The 13,620-nt window shown below is 56.2% G+C and overlaps 1 protein-coding gene across 1 annotated transcript in view; it reads left to right on the plus strand.

The window, feature by feature from the left end:
* The window catches only part of SND1 (staphylococcal nuclease and tudor domain containing 1), a 109,414-nt gene that overhangs the window by 44,294 nt on the left and 51,500 nt on the right, over positions 1 to 13,620 (plus strand). Inside the window, exon 11 of the mRNA XM_033057970.2 lies at positions 12,914 to 13,003. Within this exon, the coding sequence (XP_032913861.1) occupies positions 12,914 to 13,003 (90 nt within the window). The remainder of the gene's footprint in view (positions 1 to 12,913; positions 13,004 to 13,620) is intronic.

The raw sequence follows: 13,620 nt of genomic DNA on the forward strand, positions 1-13,620 counted from the left end.
TCCAGGATGCACCCCCAATTCCAGATACCCCATTTGGGGTGTCCAGGATGCACCCCCAATTCCAGATTTCCCATTTGGGGTGTCCAGGATGGATCCCCAATTCCAGATACCCCATTTGGGATGTCCAGGATGCACCCCCAATTCCAGATACCCCATTTGGGGTGTCCAGGGTGGATCCCCAATTCCAGATTTCCCATTTGGAATATCCAGGGTGGATCCCCAATTCCAGATACCCCATTTGGGATGTCCAGGATGCACCCCCAATTCCAGATACCCCATTTGGAATATCCAGGATGCATCCCCCAATTCCAGATACCCCATTTGGGGTGTCCAGGATGCACCCCCCAATTCCAGGTGCTGGGTTTGGAATATCCAGGATGCACCCCCCAATTCCAGGGCCCATTTGGGATTCCTGCATTGCCATTTCCAGCTGCCTGCTGCTCAGGATCTGCATTCCAGCAGCCAAAGCATATTCAGCACAAATCCACCTTTTCCCTGCGATTTCCACCTTTTCCTGGGCAGTTCATTCCTGAGGGAGGCACACGGCAGAGCGTGGATGAATTCCAGTGGCTGGGACGAATCCAGGAAAACCTGGGGGCTGCAGCGGGGATGGCCCAGCTTTTCCTGGGATCTGGCACAGCTTTTCCTGGGATCTCAGCTTTTCCTGGGATCTCAGCTTTTCCTGGGCTCTCAGCTTTTCCTGGGATCTCAGCTTTTCCTGGGTCAGGAATGGCCCAGCTTTTCCAGCCTCCCTGCTGCAACTCTTCCGGAGCTCCCGGGGCTCTCGGGCTCGTCTCACTCCGAATTCCAGCAGGGTGGTTGGGGAAATGAGGAAGGGAAAACCACGAGCGATGTGTGGAAGGAGCGGATATTTTGGGATATTTTGGGATGTCTCAATTTCCTCATCAGCCCCAGGGAGGGGGTGAAGTGAGCGCTGCCAGGTGATGAATGCCCTGGGAAGGGCTCTGAGTGCCCCATGAGGTGGCTCTGCAGCATCTCCAGAGACAATCCCAGACTGGTTTGGGATTGAAGGGACCCCAAATCCCCCCCAGTGTCCCCCTGGCATGGCAGGGACCCCTCCCAGTGGCCCAGCTGCTCCCAGCCCCAGTGCCCAGCCTGGCCTTGGCCACTGCCAGGGATCCAGGGGCAGCCACAGCTGCTCTGGCAATTGCAGCCCAGGCAGGAATTGCTGCCCAGGATCCCAGCCAGCCCTGCCCTGTGGCACTGGGAGCCATTCCCTGTGTGCTGTCCCTCCAGCCTTGTCCCCAGTCCCTCTCAGCTCTCCTGGAGCCCCTGCAGGCCCTGGCAGGGCTCTGAGCTCTCCCTGGATCCTGTTCCTGTCCAGGGAGCACCCCCAGCTCTCCCTGGATCCTTCCTGGCACACTGGGAGGGGTCCCTGCCATGGCAGGGTGGCCCTGGAGGGGCTCTGAGGTCCCTTCCCACCCAGCCCATTCCCTGATTCCCAGATTCCATAATTTATAACTTTATTATTTATAGTTCTCCGTTGTGCTGAAGCAGCTCCGGTTCTTTCCGTGCCGTCGCTTCCATCGTTCCCCGCCGTTCCCATTTGTCCTGCGGCGTTCCTGCTGTGGCTCCCTGGGCCTTCATCCCTGCCCAGGAGGATGAGGATGGCCATGGGAGTGTGTCCTGGGCCGGGCAGGGAGCAGGGCCTGGCAGGGGAGCACCAACCCCGCTGCACCCGGGGCTGTCACACTCCGGGGTCTGGGGTCGCTGCTCCAACTCCAGCTGTCCTGTACCCGATTTTGGGGTCCTGTACCCGATTTTGGGGTCCTGTACTCCCTGTTTGGGGTCCTGTACTCGATTCTGGGGTCCTGTACTCGATTTTGGGGTCCTGTACCCCATTTTGGGATCCTGTACCCGATTCTGGGGTCCTGTACCCGATTTTGGGGTCCTGTACCCGATTTTGGGGTCCTGTACCCGATTTTGGGGTCCTGTACCCCCTGTTTGGGGTCCTGTACCCCCTGTTTGGGGTCCTGTACCCCATTTTGGGGTCCTGTACCCCCATTTTGGGATCCTGTACCCGATTCTGGGGTCCTGTACCAGGGACAGGAGCAGAGGGAACGGCCTCAGGCTGGGCCAGGGGAGGGCAGGGTGGATTTGGGGGAATTCCCTCTGGAAAGGCCTGCCAGCCCTGGCACAGGGTGAGGTCCCCATCCCCATTTGGATTTCAGAGCCCTGTGGAGGTGACACTTGGGGACAGGTCAGTGGTGGCCTTGGCAGTGCTGGGAAGGGTTGGACTCGATGGCTCTCAGGATTTTCCAGCCTCAGTTATTCCACAGCCCTCAGGGCTGCCCTTGTGTCCCTGCTGTGCCTGGGGCTGTGGGATGGATTCCCCACCCAGCACATCCCTGGTGGGTTCAGCCAAGGGTGACACCATGGTGTGACACTGCTGAGGAGTCATCACCCCTTCCCTTCCCCTTCCCCTTTCCCTCTCCCTTTCCCTTTCCCTTTCCCTTTCCTTTTCCCTTTCCCTTTCCCTTTCCTTTTCCCTTTCCCTTTCCCTTTCCCTTTCCCTTTCCTTTTCCCTTTCCCTTTCCCTTTCCCTTTCCCTTTCCCTTTCCTTTCCCTTTCCCTTTCCCTTTCCCTTTCCCTTTCCCTTTCCCTTTCCCTTTCCCTTTCCCTTTCCCCTTCCTCTTTCCCTTTCCCTTTCCCTTTCCCTTTCCCTTTCCCTTCCCCTTTCCCTTTCCCTTTCCCTTTCCCTTCCCCTTTCCCTTTCCCTTTCCCTTCCCCTTCCCCTTCCCTTCCCCTTTCCCTTCCCCTTCCCCTTCCTCTTTCCCCTTCCTCTTTCCCTTTCCCTTTCCCTTTCCCTTTCCCTTTCCCTTCCCCTTTCCCTTCCCCTTTCCCTTTCCCTTTCCCTTTCCCTTTCCCTTTCCCTTTCCCTTTCCCTTTCCCTTCCCCTTCCCCTTCCCTTCCCCTTTCCCTTCCCCTTTCCCTTTCCCTCCCCTCCCCGGCTCCCTGCAGCCCCCCCTGCCCGGGTGGGATCCCTGCCTGGCTCTGGGCTCTGTCCTGGCTCGAGTCCCCGCTCTGGGGACCCTGGGGACAGCAGTGTCCCCCTCCCGGCACTGGCGTTTCCAGCTGGCAGCTCCCGCTCTCCTCCCGCTCGTTCCGCCCCGGCGCTGGGAGTTGATTAGCTCTGCTAATTACTTTACAAATAATGAGCTTCCCTAATTGCGCTGGCAGGGGCAGGGGGGGCTGTCCCCACCTGCCACCCCCCGGCTCTGGGTGCCCTCGGCTCCGTGGGGACCCCCTTGAGTGCTGGCACCCGGAATTCTGGAGAAACCCAAAATCCTGGAATCTGTGCGTGGGGAGCTCTGCTCGTCCCGAGGGATGGGGCCCTTCCCTGGAGCAGTGGGATGCGTGTTCCAGGCGCTGCCTGTTCCCTGTCAGGGCTCTGGGATGGATCTGGGATGGATTTCCCACATCCCTGGCGGGTTCAGCCCAGGGTGAAGCGTGGCGTGACAGCGCTGGCAGAGGAGCCATCGCCCCTTCCCTGCCCTGGATGGAATCCTACTGCCCCAGGGGAACGGAGCAGGGGCTGCTGGAGCCCTGGGATGTGGAGCTGGATGTGCCATCCCGGGGATGGGAGCGTTCCCAGCTGCTCCAGCTGTGCCTGATGTGTCCAGATGTGTCCATCATCACCGCCATCCCGTGTCCTTGGGAAGGGGCTGGGGCTGGGAGGGATCCATGGTCAGTGTCCCCCTCAATCCTGGCAGTGGGCACAGGCTGCTGCTGCCCTGGAAATGGACCTTAATTAGCAACCCTGCTAATTGGGCAGCACAGCTGGAATTCTCTGCCCTGTCGGGTGCTCCAGCCCGTGGGGGTTGTTTTGGGAGGAAGGAATTCGGGAATCTCTCATCCCCCCGCTCTGGAGCTGCTCCATCCCTCACCAGAGCCAAAGTCGCTTCCCCAGAGCGCTCCCGTGGAATTTGGGATTGGAATCCCGGTGTTCAGGGAAGGAGCAGGTGCCTCCTCCTCCAGCAGCTCCCTGAAGATGCAGCTAATGGAGCGACATCCTTGCTGCTCACCTTTAATTAAGTGAGCGTCAGATCCCTGGGCTTAATTAACTTCTCGGCGGCTGATGACTCTCTCCAGCAGCTGAGGAGAGCCGGGGCTGGCATTCCATGGGATGGCAGGGTGGAGTGGGATGAGTTTTTGGGCTGGGAGGGACCCTGCAGTCCCAGCATGGGCAGGGACAGTTCTGCTATCCCAGCCTGGATGGGAACATTCCAGGGATGGGGCAGCCCCAGCCCCCGAGGGGATTCACTGCTGGGACTCAGCTCCTGCCCGGGCAAACGGGTTCAGCCCAACAAAACCCAAAAAAAACCCAAAAAAACCCAAAAAACCCCAACAAAACCAACAAAAACAACAAACCCAACAAAACCCAACAAAACCCAACAAAACCCAACAAAACCCAACAAACCCCACAAAACCAACAAAACCCAACAAAACCCAACAAAACCCAACAAAACCCAACAAAACCCAACAAAACCCAACAAACCCCACAAAACCAACAAAACCCAACAAAACCCAACAAAACCCAACAAAAACCAACAAAAACCAACAAAACCTACAAAACCCAACAAAACCCAACAAAACCCAACAAAACCCAACAAACCCCAACAAAAAACAACAAAACCAACAAAACCCAGCAAAACCCAACAAAACCCAACAAATCCAACAAACCCAACAAACCCAACAAAACCAACAAAACCAACAAAACCAACAAAACCCAACAAACCCAACAAAACCAACAAACCCAACAAACCCAACAAACCCAACAAAACCCAACAAACCCAACAAACCCAACAAAACCAACAAAACCCAACAAAACTTAACAAACCCAACAAACCCAACAAACCCAACAAACCCAACAAACCCAACAAAACCAACAAACCCAACAAACCCAACAAAACCAACAAACCCAACAAACCCAACAAACCCAACAAAACCAACAAACCCAACAAACCCAACAAAACCCAACAAACCCAAAAAACCCAACAAAACCCAACAAACCCAACAAAACCAACAAACCCAACAAAACCCAACAAAACCCAACAAAACCCAACAAAACCCAACAAACCCAACAAAACCCAACAAAACCTAACAAACCCAACAAAAAACAACAAAACCCAACAAACCCAACAAATCCAACAAACCCAACAAAACCCAAAAAAACCCAAAAAAACCCAAAAAAAACAACAAAACCCAACAAAACCCAAAAAAACCCAAAAAAACCCAACAAACCCAACAAAACCCAACAAACCCAACAAAAACCAACAAAAACCAGCAAAACCAACAAAACCCAGCAAAACCCAACAAAAACAACAAAACCCGACAAACCCAACAAAACCAACAAAACCAACAAAACCCAACAAAAACATCAAAACCCAACAAAACCCAGCAAAACCAACAAAACCCAACAAAACCCAACAAAACCAACAAAACCCAACAAACCCAACAAAACCAACAAAACCAACAAAACCAACAAACCCAACAAAACCCTACAAAACCCAACAAAACCAACAAAACCAACAAAACCAACAAACCCAACAAAACCCTACAAAACCCAACAAAAACCAACAAAAACCAACAAACCCAACACAACCAACAAAACCAACAAAACCCCAACAAAACCAACAAAACCAACAAAACCCAACAAAACCAACAAAACCCAACAAAACCCAGCAAAACCCAACAAAAGCCAACAAAAACAACAAAACCCAGCAAAACCCAGCAAAACCCAACAAAATCAACAAAATCAACAAATCCAACAAACCCAACAAAAACCAACAAAACCCAACAAAATCCAACAAACCCAACAAAACCCAACAAAACCCAGCAAAACCAACAAAAACCAACAAACCCAGCAAAACCCAACAAAACCCAACAAAAACAACAAACCCAACAAAACCCAACAAACCCAACAAAACCCGCCTGGGGTGGGAATGGTCGGGGTTTACCGGCTCTGCGGCTCCGCTTCTGCTGCCCCATTGACTCCTCGTGTTTGTTTGAAAATCTCCGCTGGGCATGCGAGCTCCTGAACGGCCCCGAGCCCCGAGCTGGGCTGGGAGTGCCACGGCCGTGGGACAGCAGGGCTGGCGTCACCAGGGTTGGTGTCACCAGGGCTGGCAGGGCTGGTGTCACCGGGGCTGGCAGGGCTGGTGTCACCAGGGCTGGCATCACCAGGGCTGGTGTCACTGGGGCTGGCAGGGCTGGTGTCAGTGGGGCTGGCAGGGCTGGTGTCACCGGGGCTGGCAGGGCTGGCAGGGTTGGTGTCACTGGGACTGGCAGGGCTGGTGTCACCGGGGCTGGCAGGGCTGGCAGGGCTGGTGTCACTGGGACTGGCAGGGCTGGTGTCACCGGGGCTGGCAGGGCTGGTGTCACCGGGGCTGGCAGGGCTGGCAGGGCTGGTGTCACTGGGACTGGCAGGGCTGGTGTCACCAGGGCTGTCAGGGCTGGCAGGGCTAGTGTCACCGGGGCTGGCAGGGCTGGTGTCACCAGGGCTGGTGTCACTGGGGCTGGCAGGGCTGGTGTCACCAGAGCTGGTGTCACCGGGGCTGGCAGGGCTGGTGTCACTGGGGCTGGCAGGGCTGGTGTCACTGGGGCTGGTGTCACCGGGGCTGGCAGGGCTGGTGTCACCAGGGCTGGCAGGGCTGGTGTCACCAGGGCTGGTGTCACTGGGGCTGGCAGGGCCGGCTGAGCTGGCAGGGCTGGCATCACCGGGGCTGGCAGGGCTGGTGTCACCAGGGCTGGCATCACCGGGGCTGGCAGGGCTGGTGTCACCAGGGCTGGCATCACCGGGGCTGGCAGGGCTGGCTGTGCTCACACGTCCCAGTGTCAGCTCCTGGCACTACCAGGCCTGCGGGAGATTCCCAAAGGGATCAGGGAGTTGGGATTCTGCAGCAGGGGGTGGCAGGGCTGGGTCAGTACTGGCACAGCCGGGGCTGGAATGGGGCAACCAGGGGTGATGGCACAGCAGGGGCCTGTGCTGGTGGTGACCCCCTCTTGGGGTGGCTCCTTCTTGGGATGGTCTCTTTTTTGGGGTGGCTCCTTTTTGGGGTGGTCTCTTTTCAGGGTTATCCCTTTTTGGGGTGGCTCCTTTTTGGAATGGTTGCTTTTCAGGGTGATCCGTTTTCAGGATGGTCCCTTTTTGGGATGGTCCATTTTGGGATGGTCCCTTTTGGGATGGTTCCATTTTGGGATGGTCCCTTTTCAGTGTGATCCCTTTTTGGGGTGGTCCCTTTTAAGGCTGATCCCTTTTTAGGATGGTCCCTTTTTGGGATGGTTTCTTTTTGGGATGGTCCATTTTGGGATGGTCCCTTTTTGGGATGGTCCCTTTTCAGGATGATCCCTTTTTGGGATGGTCCCTTTTTAGGATGGTCCCTTTTCAGTGTGATCCCTTTTCAGGGTTATCCCTTTTTGGGATGGTCCCTTTTTGGAATGGTCCCTTTTCAGTGTGATCCCTTTTTGGGATGATCCCTTTTTGGGATGGTCCCTTTTCAGTGTGATCCCTTTTTGGGATGGCCCCTTTTTGGGATGGTCCCTTTTTGGGATGGTGCCTTTCCAGGATGCTCCCAGGGGCTGCAGACCCGATGGATTTTTGGGGAGGACTCGGGTCCCACCTGCACGGCTCCTTCAGGAATTCTGTGCCGGGCCGTGCCGGGGCCACCCAGGGCTTTGCCGTCCCGCTTCCCGCGCTCCGCAGGGACGGGATTAGGGATTTAACAGCCTGTGCCAGACAGACACTTAACTAAGCCATAAATTTGGAGTTCGTTAGTGAGGATTAATTAGTGTTTGCACAGGGCTTTGCGGCGCGGAGCCGCGCTCGGTGCCGGAGCTCTGCCGTGACCTTGGCGAGGGCGGGAGCATCTCGGGGCTGGGATCCCTCACATCCCACCCAGGGAAGGGTCCCGGGGTCACCCGGGAGTTGGGGGGCTGGGAATGCTCCAGGAGCCCCTGGGCAGGGGCTGGAAGTTTGGAAAAGGGGGGATGTGCGCCCCTGGGAAGGGGCAGAGTCACGGGAGCTGCTCTGTGCTTGTTCTGAGCTCCTGGGATGTGTGTGGGATCTGCTGTGGGATCTACTGTGGGAACTGCTGTGGGGTCTGTGTGGGATCTGCTGTGGGATCTGCTGTGGGATCTGCTGTGGGATCTGTGTGGGATCTGTGTGGGATCTGCTGTGGGGTCTGTGTGGGACCTGCTGTGGGGTCTGTGTGGGACCTGCTGTGGGATCTGTGTGGGATCTGCTGTGGGGTCTGTGTGGGATCTGTGTGGGATCTGCTGTGGGGTCTGTGTGGGACCTGCTGTGGGATCTGTGTGGGATCTGCTGTGGGATCTGTGTGGGATCTGCTGTGGGGTCTGTGTGGGATCTGCTGTGGGGTCTGTGTGGGATCTGTGTGGGATCTGTGTGGGATCTGCTGTGGGGTCTACTGTGGGATCTGCTGTGGGATCTGTGTGGGATCTGCTGTGGGGTCTGTGTGGGATCTGCTGTGGGGTCTGTGTGGGATCTGCTGTGGGATCTGCTGTGGGATCTGTGTGGGATCTGCTGTGGGGTCTGTGTGGGATCTGTGTGGGGTCTGTGTGGGATATGCTGTGGGATCTGTGTGGGGTCTGTGTGGGATCTGCTGTGAGGTCTGTGTGGGATCTGCTGTGGGGTCTGTGTGGGATCTGCTGTGGGATCTGCTGTGGGATCTGTGTGGGATCTGCTGTGGGGTCTGTGTGGGGTCTGCTGTGGGATCTGCTGTGGGATCTGTGTGGGATCTGCTGTGGGATCTGTGTGGGATCTGCTGTGGGATCTGTGTGAGGTCTGCTGTGGGATCTGCTGTGGGATCTGCTGTGGGATCTGTGTGGGACCGGCTGTGGGATCTGCTGTGGGATCTGCTGTGGGATCTGCTGTGGGATCTGCTGTGGGGTCTGCTGTGGGATCTGTGTGGGATCTGTGTGGGATCTACTGTGGGATCTGTGTGGGGTCTGTGTGGGATCTGTGTGGGATCTGTGTGGGATCTGCTGTGGGGTCTGTGTGGGATCTGTGTGGGGTCTGTGTGGGATCTGTGTGGGGTCTGTGTGGGATCTGCTGTGGGATCTGCTGTGGGATCTGCTGTGGGGTCTGTGTGGGATCTGTGTGGGATCTGCTGTGGGGTCTGTGTGGGATCTGCTGTGGGATCTGCTGTGGGACCTGTGTGGGATCTGCTGTGGGGTCTGTGTGGGATCTGTGTGGGGTCTGTGTGGGATCTGCTGTGGGATCTGCTGTGGGATCTGCTGTGGGGTCTGTGTGGGATCTGTGTGGGATCTGCTGAGGGGTCTGTGTGGGATCTGCTGTGGGGTCTGTGTGGGATCTGTGTGGGGTCTGCTGTGGGGTCTGTGTGGGACCTGCTGTGGGATCTGTGTGGGATCTGTGTGGGACCGGCTGTGGGGTCTGTGTGGGATCTGCTGTGGGATCTGTGTGGGATCTGCTGTGGGGTCTGTGTGGGATCTGCTGTGGATTCCCAGGATCCCCTCACAGAATCCATCCCGTGCCCATCCCCAATGCCAACTGTGGGTTCCCAGGATCTCCTCACAGGATCCATCCCCAGTGCCAGCTGTGGGTTCCCAGGATCCCCTGGCTGGATCCATCCCATTCCCATCCCCAGTGCCAGCTGTGGATTCCCAGGATCCCCTGACTGATCCATCCCGTTCCCATCCCCAGTGCCAGCTGTGGATTCCCAGGATCCATCCTGTTCCCATCCCCAGTGCCAGCTGTGGATTCCCAGATCCCCTCACAGGATCCATCCCGTTCCCATCCCCAGTGCCAGCTGTGGGTTCCCAGGATCCCCTCACAGGATCCATCCCGTTCCCATCCCCAGTACCAGCTGTGGGTTCCCAGGATCCCCTCACAGGATCCATCCCGTTCCCATCCCCAGTACCAGCTGTGGGTTCCCAGGATCCCCTGGCTGGATCCATCCCGTTCCCATCCCCAGTGCCAGTTGTGGATTCCCAAGATCCCCTGGCTGGATCCATCCCATTCCCATCCCTGGTGCCAGCTGTGGGTTCCCAGGATCCCCTGGCTGACTCCATCCCGTTCCCATCCTCGGTACCAGCTGTGGATTCCCTGGATCCCCTGGCTGGATCCATCCCCAGTACCAGCTGTGGATTCCCAGGATCCCTGGCTGTCTCCATCCCGTTCCCATCCCCGGTGCCGGCAGTGCCGTGCGGTGCCCGGAGCAGGGATGTCTGCAGGGAGCAGCCTGGAACGAGCAGTGTCAGGGCCATAAACTCTGCCAAAGCCTCGTTCATCATCGGGGAGGAGCTGAGCGTCGCCCCGTCCCTGCCTGACCCTGATCCTCTATTTCAGCTGCTTTGGCCTCACCTCCCTCTATCCCGTGATTTCCTCCCCAGCTCGGTGTGAGGAACCATGCCCAAGGCTGGGATGGGATGGGATGGGATGGGATGGGATGGGATGGGATGGGATGGGATGGGATGGGATGGGATGGGTTGGGCTAGGTTGATTTGTTTTGGGTCATGCTGGGTCACTTTGGGTCGTGTTGGGTCGCTCTGGGTCACTTTGTGTTGGATCACACTGAGTTACGCAAAGTTGTGTTGAGTCAGTTTGGGTCATAATGGGTTATTTTGGGTCATGTTGGGTCACTTTGGGTCACTCTGGGTAATTTTGGGTCACATTGACCTCTGTTGGGCTGTGTTGGATTTTGTTGGGTCATGCTGAGTTACCCTGGGTTGTGTTGGGTTGGTTTGGGTCACTTTGTGTCATGTTGGGTCAGTTTGGGTCATGTTGGGTCAGTTTGAGTCACACTGACCTCCATTGGGTTGTGTTGGATTTCATTGGGTCATGTTGAGTTACCCTGGATTGTGTTGGGTCAGTTTGGGTCATTTTGGGTCACTTTGGGTCACCTTGACCTCCGTTGGGTTCTGTTGGATTTCGTTGGGTCATGCTGAGTTACCCTGGGTCATGTTGGGTCATTTTGGGTCACTTTGGGTCAGTTTGGGTCACTTTTGGGTCACGTTGGGTCAGTTTGGGTCATGTTGGGTCAGTTTGGGTCACGCTGACCTCCGTTGGACTGTGTTGGATTTCGCTGGGTCATGCTGAGTTACCCTGGATTGTGTTGGGTCACATTGGGTCACTTTGGGTCGTGTTGGGTCATGTTGGGTCATGTTGGGTCAGTTTGAGTCACGTTGGGTCAGTTTGGGTCAGTTTGGGTCACTTTTGGGTCACTTTGGGTCACATTGGGTCAGTTTGAGTCACGCTGACCTCCGTTGGGCTGTGTTGGATTTCGTTGGGTCGTGCTGAGTTACATTGGGTTGTGTTGGGTCGGTTTGGGTCACGTTGGGTCCCGTTGACCTCTGTTGGTTTGTGCTGGATTTCATTGAGTCATGCTGAGTTACCCTGGATTGTGTTGGGTCATTTTGGGTCACTTTGTGTCACGTTGGGTCACTTTGTGTCACCTTGACCTCCGTTGGGTTGTGTTGGATTTTGCTGGGTCATGCTGAGTTACTCTGGGTTGTGTTGGGTCAGTTTGGGTCAGTTTGGGTCACGTTGGGTCAGTTTGGGTCACATTGGGTCAGTTTGGGTCACGTTGACCTCCGTTGGGCTGTGCTGGATTTCGTTGGGTCGTGCTGAGTTACCCTGGGTTGTGTTGGGTCAGTTTGGGTCGGTTTGGGTCATTTTGGGTCACTTTGTGTCACGTTGGGTCACTTTGTGTCACCTTGACCTCCGTTGGGCTGTGTTGGATTTCGTTGGGTCGTGCTGAGTTACCCTGGGTTGTGTTGGGTCGGTTTGGGTCATTTTGTGTCATGTTGGGTCACTTTGGGTCATGTTGGGTCAGTTTGAGTCACGTTGACCTCCGTTGGGCTGTGTTGGATTTCGTTGGGTCATGCTGAGTTACTCTGGGTTGTGTTGGGTCAGTTTGGGTCAGTTTGGGTCAGTTTGAGTCGCATTGGGTCAGTTTGGGTCACGTTGGGTCAGTTTGAGTCACATTGGGTCAGTTTGGGTCACGTTGGGTCAGTTTGGGTCACATTGGGTCAGTTTGGGTCACGTTGGGTCACGTTGGGTCACGTTGGGTCGCGTTGACCTCTGTTGGTTTGTGTTGGATTTCATTGGGTCATGCTGAATTACATTGGGTTGTGTTGGGTCAGTTTGGGTCGGTTTGGGTCATTTTGGGTCACTTTGTGTCACGTTGGGTCACTTTGGGTCACCTTGACCTCCGTTGGGTTGTGTTGGATTTTGTTGGGTCATGCTGAGTTACTCTGGGTTGTGTTGGGTCAGTTTGGGTCAGTTTGGGTCAGTTTGAGTCGCATTGGGTCAGTTTGGGTCACGTTGGGTCAGTTTGAGTCACATTGGGTCAGTTTGAGTCACATTGGGTCAGTTTGGGTCACATTGGGTCAGTTTGAGTCACATTGGGTCAGTTTGGGTCACGTTGGGTCACGCTGACCTCCGTTGGGCAGTGTTGGATTTCGTTGGGTCATGCTGAGTTACATTGGGTTGTGTTGGGTCAGTTTGGGTCAGTTTGGGTCACTTTTGGGTCACTTTTGGGTCATGTTGGGTCACTTTTGGGTCACTTTGGGTCACACTGACCTCCCTTGGGCCATGTTGGATTTCGTTGGGTGGAATCCCCGTGTCCCCTGGGAATGTCTCCTCTCTGCTGAGCTGTGCAGGGATGTGACCCCTTGCAGGGGGCTGGACACCGCAGGGGTCACCCTGGTCACCCCCACCCCAAATTCCATCATCCCCTTCCCTCCTGCAGCCGCTGCTCGGAGCTCCCCTGGTCCTTGGGAATGTCGGGATAATCCCGGGGTCCCCTGGGGAATGCTGGCCTGGGACAGGAGCTGTGTGGGGCCCTGGGAGGGGGTGGGGGGCAGTGCCCGGATCTGGGACCCCCCTGACCTGTGTCCCCTCTCTGGGCAGGACAAGAACAGGAAGCTGAGGCCCCTCTACGACATTCCCTACATGTTCGAGGCCCGGGAATTCCTGCGCAAGAAACTCATCGGGAAGAAGGTACGGAGTGGAGGAGGAGGGGGTGAGGGTGAGGATGAGGGGATGAAGGAAGGGACAGGGCTGAGGATGAGGGGATGAAGGAGGGGATGAGGATGAGGGGATGAGGGAAGAGACAGGGCAGAGGATGAGTGGATGAAGAAGGGGATGAGGCTGAGGATGAGAGGATGAAGGAGGGGATGAGGCTGAGGATGAGAGGATGAAGGAGGGGATGAGGCTGAGGATGAGAGGATGAAGGAAGAGACAGGGACAGGGCTGAGGATGAGGGGATGAAGAAAGGGACAGGGACAAGGCTGAAGATGAGGGGATGAAGAAGGGGATGAGGCTGAGGATGAGGGGATGAAGGAGGGGACGAGGCTGAGGATGAGGGGATGAAGGAGGGGACGAGGCTGAGGATGAGGAGTAGGACAAGGCTGAGGATGAGGGGGTGAAGGACAGGATGAGGCTGAGGATGAGGGGATGAAGGAGGGGATGAAGCTGAGGATGAGGAGTGGGAAAAGGCTGAGGATGAGGGGATGAAGGAGGGGATGAGGATGAGGGGATGAGGGAAGAGACAGGGCAGAGGATGAGTGGATGAAGAAGGGGATGAGGCTGAGGATGAGAGGATGAAGGAGGGGATG

The sequence above is a fragment of the Catharus ustulatus genome, chromosome 4 (assembly GCF_009819885.2).
Source record: "Catharus ustulatus isolate bCatUst1 chromosome 4, bCatUst1.pri.v2, whole genome shotgun sequence".
Lineage (NCBI taxonomy): Eukaryota > Metazoa > Chordata > Aves > Passeriformes > Turdidae > Catharus > Catharus ustulatus.